At 62.5% G+C, this 26,875-nt stretch overlaps 1 protein-coding gene across 4 annotated transcripts; it reads right to left on the bottom strand.

The window, feature by feature from the left end:
• Window positions 1–25,080, bottom strand: TMEM201 (transmembrane protein 201). Of its 4 annotated transcripts, none has more exons than XM_032863334.1 (11): window positions 24,936–25,080; window positions 17,891–18,011; window positions 17,166–17,360; window positions 15,818–15,994; window positions 13,981–14,330; window positions 13,144–13,347; window positions 7,582–7,811; window positions 4,467–4,538; window positions 3,586–3,885; window positions 2,658–2,795; window positions 1–1,684 (listed from the first exon to the last, which is right to left on the bottom strand). In XM_032863334.1, the coding sequence occupies exons 1-11, from the start codon at window positions 25,046–25,048 to the stop codon at window positions 1,587–1,589; spliced, it is 1,998 nt and encodes a 665-aa protein (XP_032719225.1). In that variant the 5' UTR covers window positions 25,049–25,080; the 3' UTR covers window positions 1–1,586. The 4 variants fall into 4 exon arrangements, with proteins under 4 accessions (XP_032719225.1, XP_032719229.1, XP_032719226.1 ...); XM_032863335.1 differs by lacking the exon at window positions 1–1,684 and adding an exon at window positions 2,917–3,156 and having other exon boundaries at window positions 2,710–2,795; window positions 3,586–3,776; XM_032863338.1 differs by lacking the exon at window positions 1–1,684 and having other exon boundaries at window positions 2,687–2,795; window positions 3,586–3,776.
• Between the last annotated feature and the right edge of the window lie 1,795 nt (window positions 25,081–26,875).

Below are 26,875 nucleotides of genomic sequence, written 5' to 3'. Positions count from 1 at the left end.
GGGGCGGGGGGGAGGAGAGAGGGGGAGGTCAGAGCAACTCCTTCCCCACATGGTAAAAAAAATTACTAAAAAAGCACCCAAGGCTTAAAAAAACGAAACCTCCCTGGCAGGGAGAACTGGGGGCATCCCGCTGAGCAGCAGAATGCCTTACCTGGCAAAAATGTGTAGAAAAATAAAATTAAACTTTATCCCTGAATGATAAAGACCCTTCCTCCTGTCCTCACGACAACTCCCCTCCACCTCCCCCAGGGGCAAGTCTCAGAATTCACGGAGACTGCCAGTCCCTCCCCGAGGGGCACAGGCACGTGCAAGACACACACGCCGTCCATGCTTGCTTGCCTGCCCGCGTCTGAGGCCCAGGGCAGTGGGTACGGGGTGGGGGAAATCTGAGGGCCACATGCACACGCACACTCAGTCCTCACAGCACTAGGTGGGGGGGGTCCCTGTGCCAGACCAAGGGCCTTCCCTCCTCCGCTCAGGGGCAGGACGGGACCCCTGGCACAGAGGTGGAGGGTCACGGGGAGCAAATCCGTGGGAGCAGTAGGCAGGGCAGTGGCGGGGCCTGGGGAGTGGGGTGGGAGAGAAAGCCAGCCGAGGTGGCCTGGAGACTGAGGTCACACTGAGCCCACGGTGACAGCACAACGAAAGGGAGGAAGGAAGGAGGGTCTTTGGGGGCCAGAAGGGGACAGGTTGGTGGCAGGGCAGGGTGTGGGGTTCGGTCTCCTTGGAGACCTGCAGGCTGCCCCAGGCCTGTCCTGCAGGGCAATGCAGGGTGAGGGCTCCAGCGAGGCCCCTGTGGGAGCCCCATGCACGGAGGAGGGGCCCAGAAGTGCAAGCCTGGGCAGGTCACTGGAGGTAACAAAATGGGGGCACACGAGGGCAACAGGGAGGCTGGCAGGGGGAAGGGGAGGATTAGTGCTTACACTAGAACTTGAGGGGCCCTGGGCTGGGGACCCCAGACCTCCACCTCCCCAGCCAGGAGAGCCAGAGGCCAGGCCAGACTTGGAACTGACAGGACAGGGCGAGACGGAGGCAGGGGAGGCCCGTCCTCAAGGGGGCCCGTCCAAGGGCTCTGTTCTTCCCCAGGCAGGACTGAGGGTGAGTGACACAGGGACCGTCCCTTGCTCCTCCCCCAGGGAACCTGAGGTGGCTGCGTGGGACCAGAGTACAGTACAGAGAGGTGGTCCTGGCCCGCAGCGCAGGGGCGGGGGGCAGCCGGCTCCTGGGCAGTTACAGTAGTAGTGGCCCTCCTGCCAGGCGGGCTGGGCAGTGCGGGAGGGGACCCCAGGGTCCCGCAGCCCCTTGGGGACCCCTGGCTTTGGGGTCAGGGTCAGCACCAAACACGAGTGATGTCAGCTGAGGAGACGGGCAGGGAGGAGAGTGATCTCGCGGCCCACGCTCAGCCCTGCGGTCTGTTAGGTGAGGAGGGGATCCCGAGGACAGGACGGGCCCAGTGGGGTCACGGGCCCTGGTGAGGACGACAGAGGCAACACCCCGGGGAGGGCTCCGAGGCCAGCAGTGGTGGGAGCAGCATGCACCGGGGCACCCCTGAGCCCCTCAGGGACCTGGAGGCTGTGGGCCGCGGCTCAGCGCAGGACCTGGTACAGGTAGGCCGAAGTGAAGAGCACGTTGGCGGCCAAGCTCACAGCCAGGAGGCCCCGGACCAGGGAGGGCCCGAAACGACCTTGGAGAGAGAGAGTGAAGAGACACTGTCAGAAGAGGGACCGGTGGGTGGTGGGGTCGCTGTGCAGGGGACCACCGGCCCAGCCCCCCAGGGGCCTCCCCGCCCCTCGGGTCACTTGGTCAATGAGGCGCCTCCTTTCCTGAGCCCGCGCTACCAGACGGGCACTGGGCTAGAGGGTCTTGCACTTGCACCCCGGGGAGGAGGTTGGGGGGCGACCGCCACTGCACAGACAGGAACAGGGGCTCTAGTAGAGTGAGAAGTGCCCCACCCCGGCTCTGGGCTGGGGTTCCCTCCCCAGGTCTGTGCTCGGGGTCTGCTGGCTGTGGAGCTGCATCCCAGACCAGCTAGATGTGGGGGGCAGCACCTATTTCCAGTCAGCTCAGAACCACCTGTGCACACCTGTCCGTCCATCTTCCCCACACACGTGGCCCCCCGATGCCCCTGGGCTGACTCCTACGTGCCCACCGCGTGCCCGGGGCTTCACAGAGCCGGGAGCTCATCTCACTTCCCGCCCCGCGGCCCGCACACAGAGGAGCCGGACGGGAACCCCGCAGCTCCGCGCGGGGCCAGGCACTCCGGGTCAGCATCCTCCCGGGGACCTCGTGCGAGGGCTGGAGCGCTCTGTGTCTGCACTGGCGACAAGAGCCCCCCTGTGGCACCGGGGTGCTCGAGACGCGGCTGGCACAGCCGAGGAACTACATTCTCACTGGTGCTGTGTTCCTTTGGTCAAATCTGAGAGCTCCCTGTGGCCAGGGGCGGATCCAGACCCTGATCGGAGCATGGGCGTGTTGTCTGCCTGCCCCGTGGGGCTGGACTCGGAAGGTGCTGGGGGGTTATCTCACAGACTTCTGGCCCTCGAGGGCCCTGGAAAGCTTTCTCTCTCAGGGTCCCTGATAGACCAGGAGGGGCGGGGGCTGCAGACCCGCGGCCCCCTGAGCCACCCTGCCCTCCTCCCCCAGGTCGGAGCACAGACCTCTCCAGGTGGCGGCCCCCTCTGTGCACCCTTGGGTGGTGGTGTCCACTACACAGGCGGAGGACTGGGATGAGTCGTCCTCTTTCTTGATGGACCGGCTGCTGCAGGCACTGCCTCTTTCTGGCCCCGACCTCATGTCTGCAGAGAAAAGGGGTGTCTCAGCGGGTGCTCACAGCTCACCCCCAGGGACAGACGTGGGGTGGCTCTACCTCCAATCCCAGGACCGTCCTTGGACGTGGCCCTGCCCACCTGCCCTAACCCTGGGCAATGGAAGGCCAGGTCCTCGTTCATAACCCGGCTACGTAGCTGCCATGAGGGGAGCTGGTTTTGGACCAGGAGCAGCAAACTCCGTGCCCAGCAGGCTCTGACAGATGATGGCCACAAGCGAGGCTTCAGGAGGTGGGGCAGGGGGGTGGCCAAGGCTGGGACGTGGGATGTCAGCCTGTCCTTCCACCTGTCTGGCCAGTATCCAGGCCCACTGTGGCCAAATCTTCTGACGCTGTAAGAAGCACAGCAAATCCACACATTCAGGGGAAAGTTCTACATTGTAAAGGTTAAGGCCCGATATAAAAAATTTAAAAATGCTTGTCAGAACACCACCATCTGAGCAAAACAAAAATATCTATGACCAGACAGGCACAGGCTAGCAAGGCACGATGCCTTTTTGATCCGTCCCAAAGAACAAAGGCCCCTCAAGGTCAATTGCAAAAGAAGAAAATAAAATCAGCCCACAGAGGGCAACATCTATGACGGTTCAAGGGCACCAGAAGCCCAGGCCGGGAGTGTCTGGAGCTCAGGAGAGTGGACTCACGGGCCCAGGAAAGGGCAAGGACAGGATGTGTGTGACCTCTTGCTGGGTCGTCCCACACCTGCATGTGACCAGCGGCCCTGTCACAGCCTGGCCAGGAGGGCAGTCAGAGGGTCGTACCCATGTTGAGCTTCGTGTCCTGTGCCGGCGATCTCTGCGGGACCTGGGGCGGCTCGAGGGGGAAGAGGCTGCCGTTGTGGGGTGAGTGCTCGTCTGAGCTGCTGGGTGTGCTGGGGGCCTCCCCGGGGGGTGACGGGAACAGCAGCAGCTTCTGCCCCTGCAGGTTGAGCCGGGCCGGGCTGATGAGGGGCCTGCGGTGGCGCAGAGAGCCAGAGCTGGAGGCCACGGAGCCAGCCACGGAAGGCGCTGGGGAAGGGAGCGGGGAGGAGGGACAGCACCCCGACAGCAGAGAGAAGTAATCTAGAGGGCAGGAGGAGAACAGAGACGACGACTTCTGGTAAGACTGGTGACAAGGTGTGAGCGTCCCCCACTGTCACAGCTACCCTTGCTGTGGCTACTGTTCCTTGGTCCTGGGGGTTCTCCTCTAGTAACCCAGGAAGAAAGGCAAGGCTGCACCAGGACAGGGGACAGAGGGAAGCCTGCCAGGGGCTGAGGGCGGCCAGAGGATCACAGACCCTTCGCCATATCCCTGCTGCCCCAAGGGCACTCCTAAGACTTAACTAAGGTTGGGGAACCCCAGCCCTGCTCCTGCGGGGTCCTGAATGCGCGCCTCCAGGAGTCATCACCGATAAGGGCGACAGCATTCCATCGAATCCTGGAAACTGCTGCGCCCATTTGACAGAAGAGGAAAGTGAGGCACAGGATATGAGTCACTTGCCCAGGGCTGCACTTGCTGGAGGCACAGGGCTGAGACTTGAACACCGGCCCCCTTCGGACCCTACAGCTCACGCTAGCCACACTGCTGTTCTATCCACGGGACACTCCGCAAACTCCCGCCCACATCGCTCCCCCATCGAAAGCAGCTTCCCTGTCCTCCTTACCTGAAACAGGAACCTCTCCAGATCGAGACACCTGAGACGGGGGGCGGCTCCCGCTGAACAGATACCCCGAGTCTGGAGGGAAAGAGAAGGGTGATACGTGTCAGGCCTGTGGGGACGACAGCTGCCCAACCCCTCCATTCTCCAGTCCCTGATCTGCTGACATTTAACCTCTGTCACTCATGTCAGGCTTTCATGAAAACACGGGCTCTCAAGCGACTCCGTGACTACTGTCCGAGATCCGCTTCGTCCACTCTCAGTTCGTGGGGAAAGTCACCCCGGCCCCCTTCCCCCAGAGCCACTCCTTCAGCTTTCTGGGGTCCCCCCCCCCGCTAACCCGTGCCTGCCGGCCCGGGCTGCACCTCAGGGAACACCGAACACGCTGCTTTTCCTCAGTCAAGCGCCCCCCCAAGGGCGGAGACCCCACCCCACATATCCTCAGCGCTCGGCTGAGAGCTGAGTGTGGGAAGATCTCGCGGCCGCCGCGTGCTGTCCTGAGAGGCTGCTGCTCCACTGCCCTCGGGGCCCTGAGGGTCCCCTGCCCCTTCCCCTACAAGGCCCACAGACACAGGCCCAGGCCAAGCCCTGTGTCTGGGTAAGCGTGGCCACGTGGCCTTTCTGGAACCTGTTCAATGGATGCTAGGAGAGCAGTGTCTCTGCTGGGCATGAGCCGTAGGGACGCAGGGATAAGGCCAGAAGCAGGGAGGAGTAGAGGAGAGGGAGAGCGAGAGCGAGAGCGAGAGCCCGACACAGGAAATGGGAACCTGGTTACCTGAGGCAAGGAGCTGCAAAAACCCATCCTCACCGCCCCCTGCAGGGAGGCCCTGGGATCCCGCCCATCACCAGATGGTGACAGGCCTGCATCATACAGAGGTGCCCTGCGGTCCTTGCCTCCAGCCCCGCAGGGCAACAGGGAGGCTGTGGGTCCTCCGTGAGGGGTGGGAAATCCCGCCCCCATGGCCTGCACTGGCTCTGGGATGCCACCCACAGCTCCCAAGGCACTTGAAATGGAAGCCCCCCTGCTCGGCCCCCGGGGCTGGCGAGCATGGAGAGTCCTGCACAGTCTCGGAGTCTCGTCCTAGGAGTACGGGCTGCTCCGGGCTGGGAGGTGCCAGGCTCCCGGCGCCCTCAGCAGTCTGCCCGCTCCTGTCCCAAGTTCTCTTCAAGGGTCACAGGGAACAGATGGACGTCTCTGCTCAGGGGAAAAGGAAAAGCATCCGAGTATGAACTTGGGATATAAGCAAAATGGCCTTTAACTACCTTGGAGGAGCTAAGCCTCTGGTCATTGGCGTTCCGGGTATTCCCATCCCATAATAACAGCAGCAGCTATGTCTGCTGAGGACCCTGCTCTAGAAGCTTCCCTGACGTCATGCCCACCTCAGGCCTGAGGTACGGCCTCTGGTTCGAGGCCCTCCCAGGGTCATGGGCTGGAGGCCCACTTGGCTGCTCCCAACTGACGACTCCTGGCACTTCAGCTGCCCACATGAGGGGCTCAGAAGACCCTCATGGCGCGTGAATCAGCACTAGCCTGGCTAGAGATGGGGAAGCCTGACCACCCCCAAGTTGCCTCCAACAGACCGGCAGCTGGTGGGCTTTTCTCCAGAGGGAGGAGCGGTGGGGGGGGGGGCTTGGGGCTGTTTTTCAACCCTGCGTCTGCCCTACGGAGAACAAGAGGGGCAGTAAGGGGCCCCTCGGAGATCAAGGCCCTGCCTTTCACCCTGCGGGACATTAACTGGAGTCATTTCTCTTCAGGCGCTTGAGATCAAGAGTCCCATGCTCTACTGACTGCGCCAGCCAAGTGCCCCGCTCATTTTAAAGAGCAAAACAAGAGGCAGCCTTCCCCCACAGTCTGCACCTCTGTCTCCAAGATGGCCATCAGAAGGGCCCAGCAGGACCCGAACTGAGCTGGTCCTACAGAGGCCTGGGAGCTTGTGTCCCTGTCCCCACCTTGGCCCCCACCAGCCCTACCCTCACCCTTACCCAGAAGGCCTGATGAACAGCTCCACAGAACATTCTAGGGGAAGCGCCCAGCTGCTGGGCCTCCCAGGTTCCCATGTTCAGGGAATTCCAGGGACCAGGGACCACCCCCAGGGACACAAGCAGGGGATCAGGAGCTCTGCTGAATGAGTGGAGGAGGGTGGCTCATCCAATTAAGTCCGCTGACTTCTGGTTACACAGAACCATCTGGAGTGCAGGCGTCTGTACTCGGGTGATCACATCTTTGGCCCTACCCAAAAGGCCGTGAACCCTACCCACTGTGTGCCCCGTCCCTCCTGTGGTGTGACACACCCTCTATCCAGGAGGATGCCTGAGCTCAGGAGCCAGACAACTGGGCACAAAGCCCGGCTCCGAGCTGCAGTGGGACCCTGGGTAAGTCACAGCAGGCGGGGGGCGGGGGGGCAGGGGGGCAGGGAACCAAAGCTCAGAGGGGACTCCGACTGGAGCCAGAGCCCCCAGCCCAGCAAAGCTGCTGTGGGGCTTAAACGAGACACCAGTTGCAGATTACCAAGCCCAGATTAACCAAGAGGGCGCCCACATTCTTGGAGGCTGGGATCCTGGCTCGAGGCTTCCCACTTCCAAACCCGCCACCCGGGAAGCCAGCCCCCAGGATGCAGCCCGAGGAGGCGGCAAGCCCAAGCCGCCCAGGGGGCTTCCCAGAGCACCGAGGGCCCTCACAGAGGTGGTCCCCCCGAGGGTCCGAGGAGCAAACACCAGATTTAGTTTATAACTGACTTCCCAGGAAGATTCTGCTGCAAAAGGTGAAGGATGGGACGTGTCCTGGGACAGGGACCAGGTGTTCGTCATGCCAGGGCCTGCAGGCAGCAAGCGCTCAATAAACCCGGGCAAATGTTCCAGCCCCCAAGCTAGAACGGCAAAATGTGGCAGTCCTGATGGTAGTAAGAACAGCGGCGAAAGGCCACGGCCAACGTGTGGACATCGACCGAGCGCCTACCGCCCTTCGAGAAGGTGCTTTCCAGTGTCACCTTGTTTGACCCAAACACCCACAGGCAGGCTCTGCTATGAGCCTCGTTTTCTTGGAGGGAAACTGAGGCTCAGAGTAGGAAGAGCAGACGCGGCACCAGGATCTGAGCCCCCCGCCCCGCGCCGCGCCCCTTACCTGCCCGCGTCAGGGAGGGTATGGTTCCCAGCGAGAGGGCCCGGCTGAGGCGGCCCGGCAGCGAGGAGGGCGAGGCCCGACGCGGAGACCGGAACAGCTGCTGGCTGGCGAGCGGCAGGAAGCCGGGCGGGGTGGGGATGAACAGAGACGGCGAGGGGCCCGCGCCCGGGTAGGGCACGGCCAGGCTGGGGCTCGTGGGGCAGAGGCCGGCCGTGACGCGTGGGGAACACCTGCAAAAGCCCGTCGGGCGCGGGAGAGAAGAGGAGGGTCAGCCCCGGGGGGCTCTGGAGGCGGCCTCTGCCCAGGTCCCGGCCCCTCTCCCCTGGTGCCAGGTGGGGCCGGAGTCGGGGTCCCAGGGAGGCGTGCGTTAGTTGAAGCGGAAAAGCAGTCCGACCGCATTCACGCCATTAGGAGCGGGTGGCTGGAGGCGCCAGCGTGACCCAGCCCTCCCTGCATGCCCCCTCCGAGCCCCCTCCGAGCTCCCTCAGCTTCACAGCAAACTAGTTCCACTACTAGTCTCGGGATTAAAGTGACACTGTCGCCCTTGCCAACCTCACGCCTACCCTTCGCCTTGAAGCGAAAATGCCCGCGCCCGCGCCAGGCACCCAGTGAAGGCCAAAGGCCTTGGGCTCCCCCTGGCCACCTGGCGCTCCATGCCCAGAGCCTCCTGACGGGGCGGCTGAGCTTGGGGAGCCCTCTGCTCCCCAGGGCCCGGCTCCGGGCATCCCACTGCTGCTCTCTGGTCTCGTTCACCCGTCTAAAGCCGCTTGCAGAGTGGAGAGGGAGGCGATCAGGCTCGGGGACCCCCAGGAAGTGGCTCTTGGGGACGCAAGCCTAACTCCAGCTTAGAAAAGACCAGTAAACGATCGCAAGGCTGCCCAAAAGATGTAAGGTGACAGTGTCTCTTTAACTCGAGAATGGGACAAATCACACAAGAGGACCCGGTGGCCCCAAGCCAGATTGTCAACCATGCTTCTGATTAAGGCAACCGATTACAGAGGGAGGGGAGGGACAGAGGCAGTTAATACATTAGTCCGCCGTCCGGACAGAGCTGGGGGAGGTCCAGCCTTACCTCAGTCCCAAGGGACAATTGGGGCCATGGACAAGGTGCCGATGGATAGGCAGCCGGCTCAGGCCCTGCAGCAGAGCCGGGGGCCGGCTAAGGGACCCACCCTGCGCGCCTCGTGACCAAATGCTCGGGGCACCGCTAGCAGAGCCACACTCTGCTGATCTCCCTGTTTTTCACTCCCAGCCCTTGCTTTAAACAAGTTCCGAGAGGCAAGCGTGGGGTCTGCCCTCGCCCCCTACGAGAATCACGGGATCTCTTGGTGCGGTCCAAAACACCAGGAGACTACCTGGACGTCAGAAGCAAAGGCAGGGCCCCTGGGTCTGGGGGACATGGGGAAATCGTGGCAGGAAATATCAAGCCCCTTGCCAGGAGTATCCGGCCACTTCCCCGCAGGACGCGCCCGCACGCCACACGCTGACTTGTTCTGCCCAAGCCCGTCAGACCCCCACCTCCTTGCCACCCCCCCAGACACCTGTGGAACGTTCTGGCTCTACACAGATCAATTTTGTTGTCACCGTAGAATAGTGATACCACGTGGCAGGACGGTGCCACCACTGTGGGGGAAGAGCCAGAGGTGGGGGAGGCCACCGCCTCACTGCAGGGGCAGGGAAGGCACACTGGGACCTTTGGCCAGCCTGCTCTGATCGCGTGTGAAGTTCTGTCCCCTGCGGGGGCCTGCGCCTCCTCAGGGACCCCGTAGGCTGGCAGGGGGGCGCTGTCCAGCAGAGGGCAGCAGCACTCGGCGCCGGGCCTCCTGTGCCCGCCCCACCCTCACCCCGGCAGAGCCCACTACCCTCACTTTCCCCACCCGGCAAGTGAGGGGAGCGGCTCCACATCACGCTGCAGGGTTCAGAGGTGGTCAGCTGTGCCCAGGAGAAGCTTCCAGGGTCCTTCCAGCTCTTACCCGCTTCCCCAGATCCTGCTCACACCTAGGACCGCCCCAGTGCTTAGAACTCGAGTCTCTCAGCCGTCCGGCACGGGAGCTCTTCCCAATCTCTGATTCCAAGAACGCTGGCATTGAGGAGCCAGTTCTCTGGTCTGACCCCTCCTGCTGTGACACACAGTGACATCAGTCACCTAGTAGAGCCTCATAAAGTGCCAAGGGTGCTCCTGTCATGGCTCTGCAGCAGACGGTTCCTGGAAACCTCTGCCAGGCTCCAGCGAGCTCAAAGATATCAACGCCTCCTTTGGCAAGCGGCCCCCCCAAACCAGCCCACACCCTCAAACCCCATCTCAGAGAAGCACTGAGCCCTGAATCCAAGTCTGCACGTCCACTGCATCAACGGGTTCTGGGACGGGGCGGGCGGCATGTCCCATCTGACGCTAAGGGGGCCACCCGGTCTCTTTCGACCCAATCCCAGTCCGTGACAGGAACGGAAGGAGAGAAAGGACTACATTTTAAGCAGCAGTTTATTGAGACGGGGGAAAGAGGACCCAGCAGGGCACGACGACAGCCGAGCCCTGAGCCGCTGGGGCCTGCGTCACCAGCACCCAAACCTGACTCCCGTGGGCACACCTGTGCCTCAAAGTCCCCTGCCCCGGCCCAGAAGCCTCTGAAGGAACGTGAAAGAACAAACAAGACATGGTGCCTGACGCCTGCCAGTGGGAGCGGAGCCCCGGAGGCATTTATTGAGAATACAGCATGAAACACACGACATCTACGGCCGGAGTTACGGTTACAGCAAAGACAGAGTCACCGACCAGTCCTCCCCAGGTCACCACACAACCAGAGAGGGCGAGACACGTGGTAACAGTCACGGACAGGAGGGACATGGGCTCCTCCCCAGGCGAGTGTGTCGAGGCAGCTGCTCCGCCCACGGTGGGGACCCCAGACTTGGAGCAAGAAGAGAGCCAAGTGGGCCCCCCTCACATCTTGGAGACAGTCACCCCGACCGCAGGTTGTCTGACAGTGGTCCCCAGCAGGGGACAGAGGTCCCAGGTAGGGTGACGCATTTCCAATTAATAAGCCCCGATCCCAGAGCTGCCTGCACTCCCTTAGCTGTTGCCAGCAAACATCAGAGGGCATGGATACACTCCAAGCAACGCACTTCAAAGGACAGACAGGTAGTTTTAAAAAAAGTCAAGCAGAACTCTAAAAAGCCCAGGACGCCACGCTCCAAGGACACCCATCTCATAAGGGTGACTTTCCCTCCCCGCTAGAGGGCAGGAAAGACATCTGCTCAGCGGGGGCTCCTGGCCAGCACGGGAGCTGGTTGTGGTTATTATAAATAATTTAACTTAAATACACACATACACACAGATGTCCTGCTTCTACTCAACGCCAAGAAAAGCAGTCATTAGCATCACGCTGTCAGTTTCCTTGAGGACGGGCGCTTCCGTACACGAGGGCATGCACAGCCAACAGACCACGGGCTCTTGGCCTGGCACCTGCCGCCTCCTCTCCCTCCCCGGCAGGCTGACTGGGGATGAAGGGCCCACTGATGGGCAGTGGGCCATCTCCCCCCTCCCCCGACGACAGCCAAGCTAGGCCCACAGGGCTCGCTTCCGGTTCCTCCTTCCTGGACAGTCACCTTACACCTCCCTCTCCGCAGAGAACAAGCCAAGCCCAGCCGGGGGGGGGGGGGCGGGGGGGCTTCAACTGGGGCCACACAGCTAGGAGGCAGCTCCAGACCACCCCCTCCCGCCCCAGGTGCAGGGCGGTGCCCCGGCTGCCGCACATGCATGTGCGTGAGGTGGGGTGGCTTCTTAGGACCCCGTGAGCATATAAGGACCATGACAGCGGGGCCCGGACTCCATGAAGGGCCTGGCACCTGCCCCTCAGGCTCAATTAGCAGGTGGCCCCTTGCTGAGCGTGACCCTCACGGGCATGTCCTCTGCTTTGCCTTCCCCCAGCTCCAATATGTAACGGGGAGCGGTTGGCACCCTCAGGGGCCTATCTGGAGGGGGACTGATACTCAGTGACGGGTGGTAGGCCTCACCGGCCCTGGAGGGAGTCATCAGAGTGCAGAACGCCAGACGGGGGCAGCCCTGGGCCCGCCCGCCTGCTGAGATGGCACTCAGAGATGGCACCCTAGGCTAACGACTTCCTCTGTATGTGGGTGGCACTTCCGTGTCCACAGTGTGTCCACGCCAAGATCAGCACTCAGGGGCCCTGGAGAAAGGCCCACCTCTCGTCTCAGATGGTAAACTGAAGCTTGGAAGAGCCCAGGGCCTGGCTGGAACCAGCCAGTGACTAGCAGGCATGCTTCCCAGGGAGCAGTGGCTCTGTCCTGTGTTCCCACCTGCCCCACAGGGAACTGGGAAGCAGGAGCCTCAACAGCCTCCGGAGTGGTGCCAGAATTAGTGACAGGACAGAGGGACAAGATGACAACCCGGTGTCATGTGTGCCAGTCTCGGGCCCCTGCCCTGTGCTATCCGCAGGGAGTGACAACCTTCCCCAGGCACCCAAAGGGGCCAAGTGGCGGAAGTGGGACACCCCAGGCATGGGGCAGGGGAGCAGGCCGAGAGGACTCAGGCCTCCGCTGCCAGCCAGGTGGGGCAGCCTCTGCTCGGGAGGCCTGTACCCCAGCCCCTGCGGCAGGTGTGGGGGGGCGGTGCACAGGGCTCCACCACCGGGATTGGGCCCTGGCTTTTAAGGGCAAAGCCAGCTGCATCTCAGAAGAAGGAGCAGTGCCCGAAAAGCAGAAGACTGAAAGAGAGACTGCTCAGACCACCGCCACCAGGCGAACGCCCCCAGCAGTCTGGCTTCTGAGAAGACACTCACCACAGGAGCCACAGGATTCTCTACGTCCCCCTCAAGAGCCTCGCCCCACACACTCAAGGTCAGGCCCAGTCGGAACCCAAGAACAGTGTTCTCCGTTCCTGGGGAAGGAGGCCAAGGGACCATGTGTCTCAGGAAGGTCTTGGAGCCGGAACTGAACCGTACACCCGGGGGCGCAGCCCTATGTCCTCTTGGTTCCCCGGCTCCGTGAGGGCTGGCTGGACCACAGTCACGACCAAAAGGACAGACCAGAGAAGTGATGTGGAGACCAGCTGGGGGGCTCTGCTCTGGCCCGTGCTCAGCAGCACCTGCCCAAGCCAAGCAGCCGAAGGAGGCCATGCGGCAAGGGCCCAGCCCCCAGCCCCATCACCAGCCCGAGCCAGGGGCTCAGGGATAGAGCGAAGTGAGAGGAGCCGCAGACAGCGGGGACCTGCCCCTCCCCCCCGGTGTGAAAAGCAGGAAAGAGTGTGCCCAGGGCGGGGGCTCCCGGAGCTGCCAGCCAGAGGCCCTGGGTCAGCGGCAGGCTGTGTGGGTGCCCCCCAGGATCCAGTCTCGGGGCAGTGGGGGGGGCGGGGTCTTTGGCCAGAAAGACCGCGGCAGCGGTGGACAGCTAGAGGGCACTTGGGAGGGTAGCTTGATGGGGTCAGAAAGGGCAGGGTCTCTAGGTTGGGCAAGGGCAGGAGCGAGGCAGGTAAGACACAAGTCAGAGGGGCCCGCTCCGGGCCTGTCCGTCTGTCTGTCCTCCCCCCGCAGTCACTGCCGCTTCTCTGACCTTCGGGGCCGGAACCTCCGCGGGCCTGTCGCCTTCCTTGTGGCCACGGCTGCCGTGAAGCCCACGAGGCAGCACAGGGACGTGGCGCTGAACTTGAGCGCGCCCAGCCAGCCGGGCGAGGCGGCCTGCAGGTGCTGCTCGGCCAGGTGCAGCCCCAGCAGCAGGGCCCACAGGCAGGCGGAGAAGGCGTCGATCCTCCGGAGCCTGCAGGACGGAGGAGGGCAGCGGTGAGGGCCCAGGACGGGCAGGGTAATAGCCCGCTCCCTCCGGCCACTTCCAGTCTCCGTGTCCACCCCTGGCCCTGCCCACAGCACAGAGTCTGGGGCCACGAGGAGAACGGGGGCCTCTGACTCCCACTCCCAACACCCACACGCTGCAGGGCTCTGACTGGGGGGATCCCAGGCTACGGACCCTCCCTCGGAGCCCCCGAGAGGACACGACACTGTTCACCACAGTCTCCAAGTGCACGGGGGCAGGGGGACTAGGGCCCCACTCGGTCCCCAGACAACCAGAGATGGAGTTGGGCCCAATCACCCGCCTCTGCACCAGAGAAGCGCGAGAGACAGAAGCACACCAGGCAGCCGAAGCACATGGCAGTGAGGGGCAGGCCGGCTGCAAGTGCCACCAACTCCTCAAGCAGGCCACACGCGTTTCCTCTCGACACCTGCCCCCCACCCTGCCCCCACCGACTCCCAGCGGCCAGAGAAGTGGGACCGTGTCTCGTTCCGGCCACGCCATGGAGCTTTGCCCATGGCTGCGTGCCCAGCAGGGCCTCCTGGCCTCGACTCCGGGTGTCCTCCTCCCCCCGAGTCCTGCCCCGCTGGGCTCCGCACACACCTGAGGCGGCCGGCCAGCAGCATGGCCAGCAGGCAGGTGAGCAGGCCCAGGGCCACGACGCCCATCTGGTGGCTCTGCCCGAAGGCCCAGGCCTCGCGCAGCTTCTCGGCAGCATGTTCGGGCAGCAGGCCCAGCAGCCGCTGCCAGCCCTCCGGCCCCGGGGCGCTGCCGTCGTCGGGTGCGGCTGAGCCATTGCCACTGGGCAGCAGGGCTGGGGGCAGGGTGGCCTGTGGGGCAAAGGGGTTGCTGGTGCCATAGAGCGCGAGGGTCAGCAGGAAGGTACAGGCCAGGAAGGCGAGGGCGCGGAGCACGATGACCTGGACTGGGGCCTTCGCTGCAGACGAGAAGCTCTGAGGGGGAGAGAGACCGGTTAGTGAGACGGCCAGTGCCACCAACGGTCATCCCTGGGGCCCGCTCTGCATGGGGGGTCTGGCCAGGGCCCCAGAGCACTTGCTTAAGAATCCACCTGGTTCCAGGGGCGCCTGGGTGGCTCAGCCAGTTAAGCGTCCGACTCTTGATCTCAGCTCTCAGGGTCCTAAGCTCAAGCTCCGCTTGAACAAAACCAAACCAAACCGCCACCTGGTTCCTGACGGTCAGAGACAGAGACAGTCTTCAGCGGGTCTTCAACTCTTCCGCGCTCCCAGCTTCCTCAGTTTACTGCCGGGCTCCACTGACGCGCCTCCCGCCTTTCCCGGCCTTCACCCACCACCACGGACGTCCCCGAGCTGGGTCGGCTACGCGCTCCCACGTCCTCTAGAGAAACGCTTTTGATATTACGGTGACCTGTTTTTTCCAGTAAGTTTTTCCTTTTGTCAAGTTCTCATCAAAAGCTCCTGCTGTGATCTTAAATGGAATTATAACACACCCCGCGGTAACTCAGGCCAAAATGAAGTTAAAAAACCACAGCAGCCACGTTGTTTGGTGTAGGAACACGGTGGTGAGGACAAAGCCAAAGGTCAGTCCATCATTGCTTCCTGCTGTGTAGAAGTGGGTGTGCGGGCCGTGGCCTTGTGGTCAGAGGCCTGGGTGCAGCCTGAAACCACACCAGCCGGGCATGGAGAGGGTGGGCAGGAATGCCTCTGGGGGGGATGGTTTTGTTTTGCCCCTTTTTTTAAAAATTTTATTTGTCAGAGAGAGAACACAAGCAGGAAGAGCGGCAGGCAGAGGGAGAAGCAGCCTCCCCAGTGAGCAGGGATCCCAACACAGGGCTCAATCCCAGGACCCTGGGACCATGACCTCAGCTGAAGGCAGATGCTTAATGACTGAGCCCCCCAGGTATCCCTGGGGTGGATGGCTTTTACTTCTAAAGCCACCTGCTATTACCTCAGAGTTTCCAAACCAGAACATTCCATCAACCTAGTAGTGACAATAATTAAAAATAGCCACAGCTAGACAGTGCCAGGTTCAAATCCTGATGTGTGCCCACCTGCAAGTTATTTAAACTCCCCAAGTTTGGCTTCCACCTGTAACTGGGGGTCACGGGGTGGGATGGCAGACCCTCCATGAAGGGTGCTGTGGGGGACTGTGCCCGTGTCGGGGAAGCAGGGCCCAGACACCCACGCCCCACACCCTGCTCCAGCGCACAAACACAAACCAACACAATTGGAGCCACTCTTCCTGGGACCCCTGCTTGGTCTGAAGACGGCAAGAGACAGGGACAGGGTGGGGATGGGGCCCCTGGAAAGGCTCCTGCCCCCAGGAGAGGACCTTAGCTCTGAAGAGCTGCCCTCTGCTCACGGGGGCTCAGCCCTCTACCCGGGGGTTTCCGCCCCATCTCAAGGTTGTGACTGCCCAAACGCCGCAGCGGGGGTAGTGGCGGGGGGCACCTCACGCCAACCTGCGTGTGGCTCTGGTCTGCCTCGCGGCGCCGGAACTGGTGGCTGAGCAGCAGGGCGCGCAGCTGGCGGTTCTGGTGCTTGATGTAGTACTCGACAGCCAGCTGGCACGGCCGGCACAGCTTGTACGTCTGCTCCAGGTGGTGGCGGTACACCTCGATCTCTTCGTCGTACCTGCCCTGTGGCGCGGACGCACGACAGGCTCAGCGTCCCCCCCCCCCCCGAGCAAGCCCCCCCGCTGGAACCTGCTTCGGGTGGTGCCCGACCCGACGGCTGGCCTGCAGGGGAGATGCCGACCCCCGAGTGGCGGGCCCCGCCCAGAACCTGGCATGTGGCGGGGCCACGGGTGACAGGGGCCTCTCCGCCAGGTTCTGTGACCGCACAGGGGGCACCAGGAGGCCAGGAACTTGAGACGTGGTCCCTGCCTCAGCCTCCCCTCTGGCTCCGGGAAAGAAGGGAAGTCCCAGGAGAAACAGCTCCAGGCTGACGCACTTAGATGCAGACAGAACCCACCCAGAGGCAGGGTCTGGCCCTGCCCTTAAGACCAAGGATCCAGAGAACACTAGAGGACCGAAGGCTTTCATGGGAGCTGAAGGGTTCTTTGGGCTTCAGAAACAGCCCAGGAGACTCAAGACTCAAGAGTCAGCAGCACACCTCTCCTTCCCCGGGGGAGTCCAACACTCCAGTCTGCAGCGGCCAGAGAGTTACCGGTTTGGTCTCTTGCAGGCACAGAATATGCCAGAGCAGTGGCTCTGGTTGCCAAATTGCACCCGCCTTCCCTTAAGCAGGCTCCCCGGCTCCCCCTGCTCAGCCACGGCTCTGTGCTACAGTCCTTCCTGCTGGCAGAACCGTGGGGAAGCCGGGGTCTCTGGGCCCCAGGTGGGCTCCTCTCCGGCGGCCAGGGAACCCCTAGACCGGGCTGTGCTGGCTAACTGGCCTGCTGGGCCCCCCTGTGGGCCCAGATGAGGCGAATCCCTAACAGGGGCTGCTGGGCTCTGCCTAGTTTCCTCTCCCACAAGCTGGGAACGCCCGCCACCGACCCCACAGCAACCCGCCAGGCTGGCCAGCGGAAAAGAGACAAGACGGACCCAGAGACACAGATGCGACAGTCTGACAAGGCCTGCGCTGGAGCCCCAGGACCCCACCACCCCTTGCCCAGGACAAAGCCCTCAGGCAGGCACTGGGGCTTCCATGACCGTCCTGGCCTGGAGCCCTGCCGGCCGTGACTATGTGAGCATGAAGTGTGCCCCGACCGAGGTGGACGAGGTTGAACGGCTGGGATGCGGGGCTGGCGCGGGGCAGGAGGAGGAAGAGGGCCCCCCACCATGCGCCACCACGCGCCCCCCTCACCTCGTCCCGCGGCGCGAAGGCGGCCAGCTGCTTGATCTTGGTGGTCTGGTGGTGGCTGCACCTGCGGCACAGCAGCACCTGGCTGCTCACCCACTGCTGCGGCTGCGCAGGTGCGCGGGGGCGGGGCGCGCCGCTCACCACGTGGTTCAGGTGCTCCATGTACTGGGCGGGGATGGGCTTGTTGTAGTCGCCATTCTGGGGGAGGGGGGTGCATGGGTGGAGTCAGTGGGGAGCCCCAGCTGGCACCACTCCAGGGAAGTGGGGGCGACTTCAAGCCTCCCCTTTGCAGGCAATGGCAGAAGCTTTCCCACGTGGAGCCCCGAGAGTGCAGCCTGCCCCCTCCCCACAGCCTGCAGCCCTGGGAACCCTGTGGCACCCTGCAGCTCCAGGGAGCTGGATAGCAACCTGCGGGTTGGCCGCCTGGGTTTGTGCACGGAGTTTCCCTGCACTGCAGCTGTGCCCACGGCCCCCAACCCCACACTCGATGACCCAGGTGTCTGGTGGCCTGGCAGAGCCGGGCGGTAGCTGCAGAGCATGGCCCATACAGCCGCGCCACCCGGCCTCTGCAGGGAGCCTGCTGACTCCAGGTCTGACGCACGGCATGGAACGGGCCCGGAGCCAGAAAGATCTGGGTGTGCACCCCAACCCGCCACTGTAGGGGTATGATGCTGCCACCCCCGCTCCCCAGGCCCACGTCGTCCTCCCGGGTGGAGGGGCACCCGCACCTCCTGGAAGCCGTTGTACTGCTCACAGTGGGGACAGTCCCAGCAGTTGCGGTTCCCGTAGGGCACGACCGTGTCCTGGTTGCAGAACCAGCAGTTGACGATGGTGTGCGTGGGCTTCATCCTGTGGGCGAGGACAGGGTCAGGTCAGTCTGAAGAGCTCTGCCACCTGTACTTGGAAGCAAGATGGGGCACCCAGAGCAGGGGACGCAGCAGGCTGGAGGAAATGACTGGACAAGGGGCTGGCTGTGTGCTGAGGGTTCACCAGAGGACCAGCAAGGAGGCTGAGGCTAGTAGGAGCTTCTCCTAAGGCCAACAGGCAAAGTCCGCCTGCTCGTGCTCCCGCCACCCCCCCACCTCCCCAGGGACACCTGAAGATGCATGAGACCCCTTGGCTCCCCAGGGCCACCCTCCTTCTGCATCCTAGGGCTCAGGCAGGGGGGCAACAGGGGCCAGGCTCTAGGACCACCCTCCTGAGGCCTGCAGACCCTGGGCCTCCCCCTGGGCCGTAGAAACGGTGCTCTTCTGGGAGTTTCCAGATGGCAGGAGCCCCCTGTGCTCCACAGATGAAAACCCCAAGAGACTGAGGCCAAGGAGACACAGGGGCGGGGACTAGAAACAGCTGCTCAGACTGGAGCCAAGCATCCCTGATGGAGGGGACAGGGCAGGCCATCCACAGGGGGCCTGGCTGGCCACACATGTGGTGACAGGTGGGATCTGCAGGATAATCCCAGCCCAGACACTGGGGGATCTGTGCTCTGGGCGCCTTCACCCAGCTCACTGGCTGTGGGGTGGGGGGAGTGGGGGAGAGAAGAGCAACTGCCCAGCAAACCCCTCCAGTCCCAGGGAAGCCAGAAACCATGTGGGCAATGGATGGCAGCTGCTTGAGCCCTGGGATCCTGGCCTCATGGCCCCTGTCCCTTCTGTTCTCCTCCAGAGGCCACCTCCAGCTCCGGGGTGCTGCCTGGGCCCCACTGTGTGGGCACTCACGCCACACCCGAGTGCTATCCACAGGGCAGCCACGACCTCATGCTTCCTCGAGCCAGAGGCCCTGGCTCTGCCAGTTCTAGCTGTGAGCCCCAGGAAGCTTGTCCTCACCCAGCCTGGCCTGCACCTGCCAAGTGCGAGGGATCCTAGAACCGGTGCCTCCATGTGTTACAACGATCCAATGGCACAAGACACATAAAGGTGCTCCGCAGCGCAAAGGGCCTGCTCCAGGACCCGGAGCCACAGCCGACTCCTGGCCTGGCCCCTTCCTCACCACCCCCCGCGCCGCCCCCCGGCAGGTTATGAGGGTCATTCAGGCAGCCTTACGACCTGTCACCTGGGGACAAGAGCATGTCAAGGGTGGGAAGTACAGAACGATGCTGGTCTAAGGGCCTAATCCACGGTGGTCAGGCTGGGAAGGTGTTGGGAGAGGTGACGGTATGCGAGGAAGGGCCCCAAGGTACAGAGGGCACCCTGTGTCGCCCCCAGCCACCACAGCAGCACACTCTCTACCCCTGTTCGGGCAAAGCCCTCGTGGTGGACAAGGGCCCGCCATGTCCTGTCAACAGCAAGAGACCAGAGTAAGGCCTAGAAATGGCCAGGCAGTGCAGCACCGTGCTCCCGGCTGTGTGGTGTGGCCTCTGGGGAAAGTCACCTACCTCCTGGAACCTCCACTGTTTAGGGGACGACGGAGATAATGATAATCCTTGCCCCAAATGGAGGCTGCTGAGGGAATCAAATCAGGGCATTTAGGAAAGTGCTGAGCTTGGCAGGAGGCTGGCGCAAGGCACTCGGACAGCTGCCCTGGGCTCCACGCACAGAGTGGGGGACGGCGGCGCCAGGCAGGGCAAGAGGTGCAGAAACCCGCCCCGCCGAGATGCTGCCACTTGGCTTGCCCTCTGCTCATTCATGCCTGGTTCACAGGCGTCTCGGTGATGGTGCAGGGAGCCACATCCCCTTGAGTGATGACGCAGGCCGAGAGACCTCTCTCACCTGCCCCTGGGGTCCCCATTCTCACCAGGGGCCTCCTCAGCCCCCCACCAGGCCCCACCTGGCCTCTGGGGAGACGCCAAGCAGAGGATCTGGCGGACTCGGCATAAAGGATGATCGGGGCAGGAGATAAAGGCGCCAGCCCCGGGGACCCCATGCGGGTGAGCAGGACCTGCAGCTTCCAACCCAGGAGCCCGGAGCACCTCCTGCCCCAGGAATCCATCATTTCCACTCCGAGCCTCCAGCTCCGCTGCGCAGGAAATGAGCCTGGCCTGGAAGCGGGTGGCAGGAAGGAGAGGCGGGGGATTAGCTCTGGTCCCTGGGGCCAACTCTGCCTCCTGTCGCTGTCACCCCATGGTAATCCCTGCCCAGGGTGGGGGTGACGGTGGGGGTCCACAGGCCACCGAATCCTCCCCAACGGCTCCCCTGCAACCAGTCCTGAAAGGGTCCAGGGCCTGGGAGCGATGGATGGGCCAGCAAGCAGCGGGGTGCCGGGGGCATGAGTGTCAGCTCCCCAGCCAGTGCTGCTGGGCCCCAGAGGGCTGCACCCTCCTCCGCCTGGACCAGGCCTGACAAAGGAGTGTGAGGGTCTGTCTATTCTGAGAGCTTAGCGCCCCTCCTGCTCCTGCTCAGGAAAACGCCCCCCAGGTCCCCTCATGAAACCTCCAAACCCCTCCTCCCCAAGCCAACAACCTCCACCCCAGGGAGGCTCTAGGACAAACCACTCTGAGTAGTAGGCGACGTCTGAGGTAGTAAGGCAGCATGTCTCCGTACCACAGGCAAGGATGAGACAAGCCCTGGCGAGGCGGCCTGAGGGAGGAAGGCTGGGCCCCAGGGGGGCCTGGAGGGGTTCACCTAGCTTCTGCTGCAGCGTGCTGAGCTCCTGGGCTCTGCTGGAGCCAGAGGAGGCCTGAAGCAGCCAGGAGCAGGGTAGCCCCTTGGGAGAAACAAGAGGCAGCTACGTTCTCCTGACCCAGCCCTCCACCAGCCCCGAACCCACAGACCGGGGGCAAAAAAGATAGACACACGCTCTCAACAACGGTACCACCCCATCAGCTCTGATGGGCATTTAGTGAAAACACAGCTTCTGTCCTGACATTTCCTACACATGGGACGGGGGCATCTGTTCCAGGAGGGGGCCCACCACTCTGAGGGACGCAGCTCCAGGTCTTTGACACCTGCCGGGAACCCAGCACCGCGTCACACAGAGGAGACACATGGATGGGCTCCATCCCTATCCAAGCGGGCTTAGCGTCTGTGGAAGACCTGTGTCCATGTTTCCACCGGGCCCCAAGAAGTGCCCAGCCTCCCCTGAGAGGGCCTGGCAGACTGCTTCTAGCCCCAACTGTGGGAGCGCTGCGTGAACCCTGGGAGACGGTCTCCAGGACAGGGAGGCCGGTTCCCTCAGAAGCCAGGAGGGCAGCCCCTGGCAAGGCCCCGAAAGACAGTGTGGGACAGCGTCACAGGTGAGGGGGCCTCGGTGGAGCCCCAGGCAGTTCCTCACTTGCTCTTCTGTGCCCGAGCGGGCAACACATGCTGTCCTAGCCAGGAGAGTCCGAGCAGGTGCCCCTGGGGCCACGGCACCAGCAACACCAAGAAGCAGCTTGGTGCCTCCAGGCCTCCGCCCGGCCTCGAGGCCAACCTGCCGGTACCAAGCCCAGAAGCCCCCAGACCCACCTGTCTGGGACAGACGTGGCCTGGGGATGGCGGACCGCCCACCTTTGCCCCAGCACCTCTTGTGTTCACGGAGCACATGCCAGGCAGGTCGGCAGAGACAAGCAAGGCTCTCTACTTCTGACCCGGATACGAGGAGGAGAACGGAGAAATCCACAGGGCAGCTGGTGACAGATGTCACAGGAGAGGCCAACCAGCAGAGCATTTGCCGTTACCCTAAAGAATGGGTCTGCTGGTCAGCAGGGCACAATGAGCAGACAGCATTCAGACAGGCGGGGTGGCGGGGCCAAGGGGGGAGGGGACACCTGGCGGGCATCCAGGGAGGGCTGGCCCCTGGGCTGGTGTGCGGTGGCAGGAGAGTGTGGCTGGAGGCGGGCGGGAGACGGGGACTCTGGACGCCAGGATGAGGCTCTGCTGCCCAACCCGGGAGGCTGGTCTTCTCGGTCTCTAAACCCCAGAAAGTACACAAGCCAGTAAACACCCAGGGTCCCACGGGCAGTGACATGGGAGGCCCTGAGCAGGGATATGCTAGCAGAAGATAAGATCCTGGACACAATACTGAGCAGCAGAGTCCGGAGACGGGAGTCGAGATGGGGCAGGAGCAGGCAGCCATCAGGAGCCCGGAGGCAGGGCAAGCTGGCCCCGCAAAGTGCAATTCAGGCTCCCAGCCCAGGTGGACAGTGGTGGCCTCCTGCGCGTGCTCAGCGAGGACCCAGTGTGGGGCTTGGTTAGGACCCGAGGGGCTGGAGTGCATCTGCTGTTCAACGGAGGCCAGAGGAGGGCTCGAGCCCAAGCTCTCCAGGCCCCGGTTCCCTCATCTGGAGAATGGGCTTCTGGAGGCGGTGTTCCCATACTACCACATGCTGTCAGCACCGAGTTACCAACGATCCGGGCAGGACTACTGAGGCTCTAGGAGGGCTGCAGCACTTCCGAGAAGCGGCCCCTTCCCCAGGCTCCTGAGCCAGTCTCCACCACCCGACCCTCCCAGGTCGCTTTCCAGAAACAACTCTCCTCATTCAAGACCCACAGAGTGAAAGCCAATGTTCCTCGCTGTCACAGCGATCTTCCTGCTAGCGGGAGAAGGGCTCAGTCTCTGCAGGGCTTGTCTTGCTTCTGGAGCGGGACAGTGGCCAATTTACGATGCCCAGACAAAAGCCTGTGCTTTCTGACAATCTCGAGCTTCCTGGAAGAGGTCTGGTCCTTCCCAGGCCAGCCAGCAAAGAGGTCCCCACGCCACACCATGACTCTGTGGTGTCCTGCTGCTGGAGTGAAAAGGCCTTCCAGGTACCCTCCGGGCTGCCCTCGAACCGCTAACCTAACACAGCCCTGAGTCTCCAGATTCCTATCTTCAGGAGAGGGAAGCTGCAGCCAGCAGCCCAGGAGGAGAGAACAGGACCCCTGAGAAAAGCCACAGCTAAAGACACAGGAGTGTGAGGCACAGTGAGCGAAGCCCGCCCAAATTCAGCCACACTAAACACAACGGATGCCTGACCCAGGCTCTGATCCCTGGTGTACCACTCCCCACGCCAGGGCATGCGGGAGGCAGCAGTGTCCAGGAGACAAGCCGGGCCCTGAGCTCCCTTCTGCTGTCCACATGCCCCTGCACTTCGGTTCCCTCATGTACAAAATGACCACCTTGAACCAGCTGGTCCTGGAAGCCCCTCAGCTTCCAGAAATTGGGCAGGAACCAGAACAGTGGGAGACCTGCAGTGGCAGGGAGCCCCTGAACCGGGAGCTCCATCAATCCCCTGCTATGCTCCCCTGGGAAGCCACCCCCTCCTCAGCCTGCCCATCTGGCTCACCCTGCAGACACAGCTGATGTCCCTCCTACCCTTCCTCCTCCAGGAAACCTGTGACTCAGTCACCCTCCTGTCTTTCTGCCTTGGGTGAGAAGCAGCACATGGTGGCGGATAAGGAAGAACCACCAGACCGCCCAGGTTCAAATCCCAGCTCTGCCACTTGCTGCCAGGGGACCGCAAGCCCAGTTCCTTCTCTTCTTCTACCTGGTACCTGAGCTTTGCAGGTCCCTTGCTGAAATGTCAAACCCACCCACTCTGTCCCTAGGATGCGTTCACAACCCTGTCTTTTCCCCCGTTCTCTGAGAGGCCGGATCAGATGTGGAAACAGCTGCACTGCCCCTGAGACCTTGCGGAACTAGAGGCCACTCCACTTTTCTCCCTCACCACGGAGGGCCCTCAGAACACAGGGGTCAGCATGATCTCTGAGCCCTGCCAGGGCTGGGACAGCCACTGACCCAGCTCAGCAGCGGCGGCGGCAGCAGGAGGACCGGCTCGTTTAAGAATATTAGGCTTCCGGGATGCCTGGGTGGCTCAGTTGGTTAAGCCACTGCCTTCAGCTCAGGTCATGATCCTGGAGTTCTGGGATCAAGTCCCACATCAGGCTCCCAGCTCTTTGAGGAGTCTGCTTCTCCCTTCTCATGCTCTCTCCCCCTCTCTCAAATAAATAAATAAAATCTTAAAAAAAAAAAAAGAATATTAGGCTTCCTCCGAGCCTGGGTGGCTGAGTTAAGCGTCTGCCTTCAGCTCAGGTCATGATCCCAGGGTCCTGGGTCCCAGCCCCGCATCAGGCCCTCTGGTCGGCAGGGAGCCTGCTTCCCGCCCCCACCCCCTCTCTGTCTGCCTCTCTGCCTGCCTCTCTGCCTACTTGTGATCTCTGTCAAATAAAGAAATAAAATCCTAAAAAAAAAAAAAAAAAAGAATATTAGGCTTCCCTGCTCTTGGACGTAGTGTAGCCCAGGGGTTAGCAATGTGGGCTCCAGGACTAGGTGGCTTCAGTTCACATGGTGGCTCTTCTAATTAATGACAATTTTCAGCTCTTTTGTCCCTGGGCTTCCTTCTCCAGGGACTGCTGGGGTCGTGACTCTGATTGGGCCCCTGTGAAATTAGAACAACGCCCCAGCCGGCTTACGCCGACCATAAAGTGCCGGCTAGTGTCAGTCAGTCCATCCCAGCGTGTGCCGGCCGAGCCGGGCTGAAGGCGGGCAAGAGCGCAGTCCCCATCTCCGCGGTACTCTCCCGCAGGGTGTCGGGGGCCGGGGTGGGCGTGGGGCGGCCCTGCAGATCCCGCGGCTCGGCAGGCACGCGTCTCCGTGGGGGAGGAAGTTTGTAACCCACGCGCTGGTCGTCCTCGCCCGCCCCACATTCCTGGGATCCCCGAACCCACCCCACCCCCCCGGCCTCTTCCCCACCACGAAGATTCCCAGCCCAGCCCCCAGCGGGACGCGGGCGTGCAGAGCGGGTCCCGGCGCGTGGGCGCATAGGCCGGGCCCCCACCGCCACGCCGCGGCCTCGCGGGCAGGAAGGCGCCGCGCGGTCCCGGAGCGGCCGGGACGGGCGGAGAACCGCGGGCCGAGGCCGCGTGGGCCGCGCGCACTCACCTCCGCGCGATCCGGTAGAGCAGCACGCCGGCCGCGGCGCACGCCGTGACCCCCAGGCCGCCGGCCAGGCCCGCCGTGGGGCAGCGGGCCAGCAGCGCGCTCATTCCCTCCATGGTTCCCCGCGCGGGTAGCGGGCGGCGGACGGCGGGCGACGGGCCACGGGGCTGGGGGCCCAGGGCCGCAGGCGGGACACGGGACGCGGGACGACGGCGCGCGCCTGCTCGCGCCGTGACCTTCGCCGCTTTGTAGCCGGCGCGGGCCCGCCCCCTGACTCGGCGCGCTCCCGCCGCGCAGCCAATCGGGGATCGGGGCGAGCCCGGGGGGCGGGGCGCCGGCGGAAGCGGCGGCACCGGGCCGCGCGCGCCCTCGCGCGGCGGGAGGTGGGAGGCGGCGCGGCGCCGGGTCCCCCGTCCTCCTCCGCGCTCGCCGCGGGCTGCGAAGTCCGGCTGCCTTAGCGCCTCGGGACGCTGAGGGTGAGTAGTCTAGCGCTAGTCCGCTCTGCTCAGCGCTGGCCAAGCCCGGCTCCTGCTCGAACGGCTGTTTTTCTGCAAGTTGCAGCGCTTTTAAGCTACTCCATTCAACAAAAAATTAGTTACTGGAAACATGAACGTCCGTCCAGAGGGGCGAGGTCGAATGAATCTCAGGTCGGCTCTACCTCCGAACTTGGGAAAGCAAGGCGGGGGCTACGGGTGCTGGCCTGGCGGGAGGTGACGGCTCAAATAAAGGGAACGTGCACATTGATTTTGGGAATAACGAAGTTTGAATGAAGACACTGCTAGCACGTGTGTGCTTGCTGAAGTCGAGGACTGGTAACGCTGAGCCCTGGTTCCACAGGGGCGTGGATTCAGGGAAGATTCACTTTGTGCCAGTTTCATTCATGGCTTGAGCTAAAGTACTTTCATAACTAAAAAAAAGAAAACAAAAAACCCAGCTGGTTGTAAATATTCGTATCCGTACACGACACGTGTCTCGGTGTCCACGCTTTTCCAGTGTTTCTGAGGTCAGGACTGGAGTTCTGCCTGTGGCAGACGGCGCCGACGTGGGGTTGTTTGGCAGCAAATGTTCCCGTTGTTTCCGGTTAACAATTCATAGTCCCCGGCCTTCCTAGGAGCTGCAGAGAGGGCAAGGAGCAGGGCACAGCACCTAGGCGCTGGCCAGAGGGGCTGCTATTTCTTCCACGTGGGTCAGAGCCAAGGCCTTGCTTTGGCCAAGCGGGGGGCTCTCACCACAAATGAACAAATAGCAGTGAAACCTCCCTTAGAATGTGTGGCACGGTTCTTTGCGTACCATTTTCTTTCCAAGGAAGATTCAAAGATTGTGATGTCCCACTCACAGGGTGGACAAAGAGCGACCCAACCACCGTGTCCTGGGTGTTAGCAGTACAATCGCACCTTCACCGGTGGTAGTGCCTGTGGGCTCATTACCCTTCAGTGAATGGAACAGTTTGCTGGCTTTGGTCAGACCATTCCACAGGCTCAGATGCCCCCTCTAACTTATGTTCAACTACCCAAGCGCTGCAAACCCACGACCAGCCACTTTACAACTTACCATCTCTCTCAGAGCTCAAGCAAGTCATTAACCCTCTGGTCTCTCTTATTTGTAAAATGTGGATCATGGTAACACCTGCCTCATGAGGTTGTGGCAGAAATAACCGACATGAGAAAATACAGAACATCTTATACAGAGCTTGGCATCTAGTGGTAAGCAATGAGAACTTTTCCAAGTCTTATATATACGGGGACTTAAAAATAATGAAATCCCAATGACTGAGCTTATGCACAAGAGAAACAGTGTGGCTGGGTGATGGACACTGGGGAGGGTATGTGCTATGGTGAGTGCTGTGAACAGTGTAAGACTGACACAGACCTGTACCCCTGAAACAAATTATACATTGTATGTTAATAATAATAAAAAAAAAAATCATGGGACCTCACCATGGA

The sequence above is a fragment of the Lontra canadensis genome, unplaced genomic scaffold, assembly GCF_010015895.1.
Source record: "Lontra canadensis isolate GAN:19392208 unplaced genomic scaffold, GSC_riverotter_1.0 scaffold25, whole genome shotgun sequence".
NCBI lineage: Eukaryota > Metazoa > Chordata > Mammalia > Carnivora > Mustelidae > Lontra > Lontra canadensis.
The sequence above is the reverse complement of the archived record's forward strand: the minus strand, read 5'-3'. Positions and strand labels throughout refer to the sequence as shown.

What these genes read in the sequence shown, in the direction of transcription:
- TMEM201 (XM_032863334.1), bottom strand. Translation starts at nt 25,048, where the DNA reads ATGGAGGGAATGAGCGCGCTGCTGGCCCGCTGCCCCACGGCGGGCCTG. An exon ending in CTCTACCGGATCGCGCGGAG is followed by an intron (nt 18,012 to 24,935) that starts GTGAGTGCGCGC and finishes CCTCGCCCACAG; the next exon opens with GATGAAGCCCACGCACACCA. An exon ending in CGGAGGTTCCGGCCCCGAAG is followed by an intron (nt 7,812 to 13,143) that starts GTCAGAGAAGCG and finishes GGGCTTTTGCAG; the next exon opens with GTGTTCCCCACGCGTCACGG.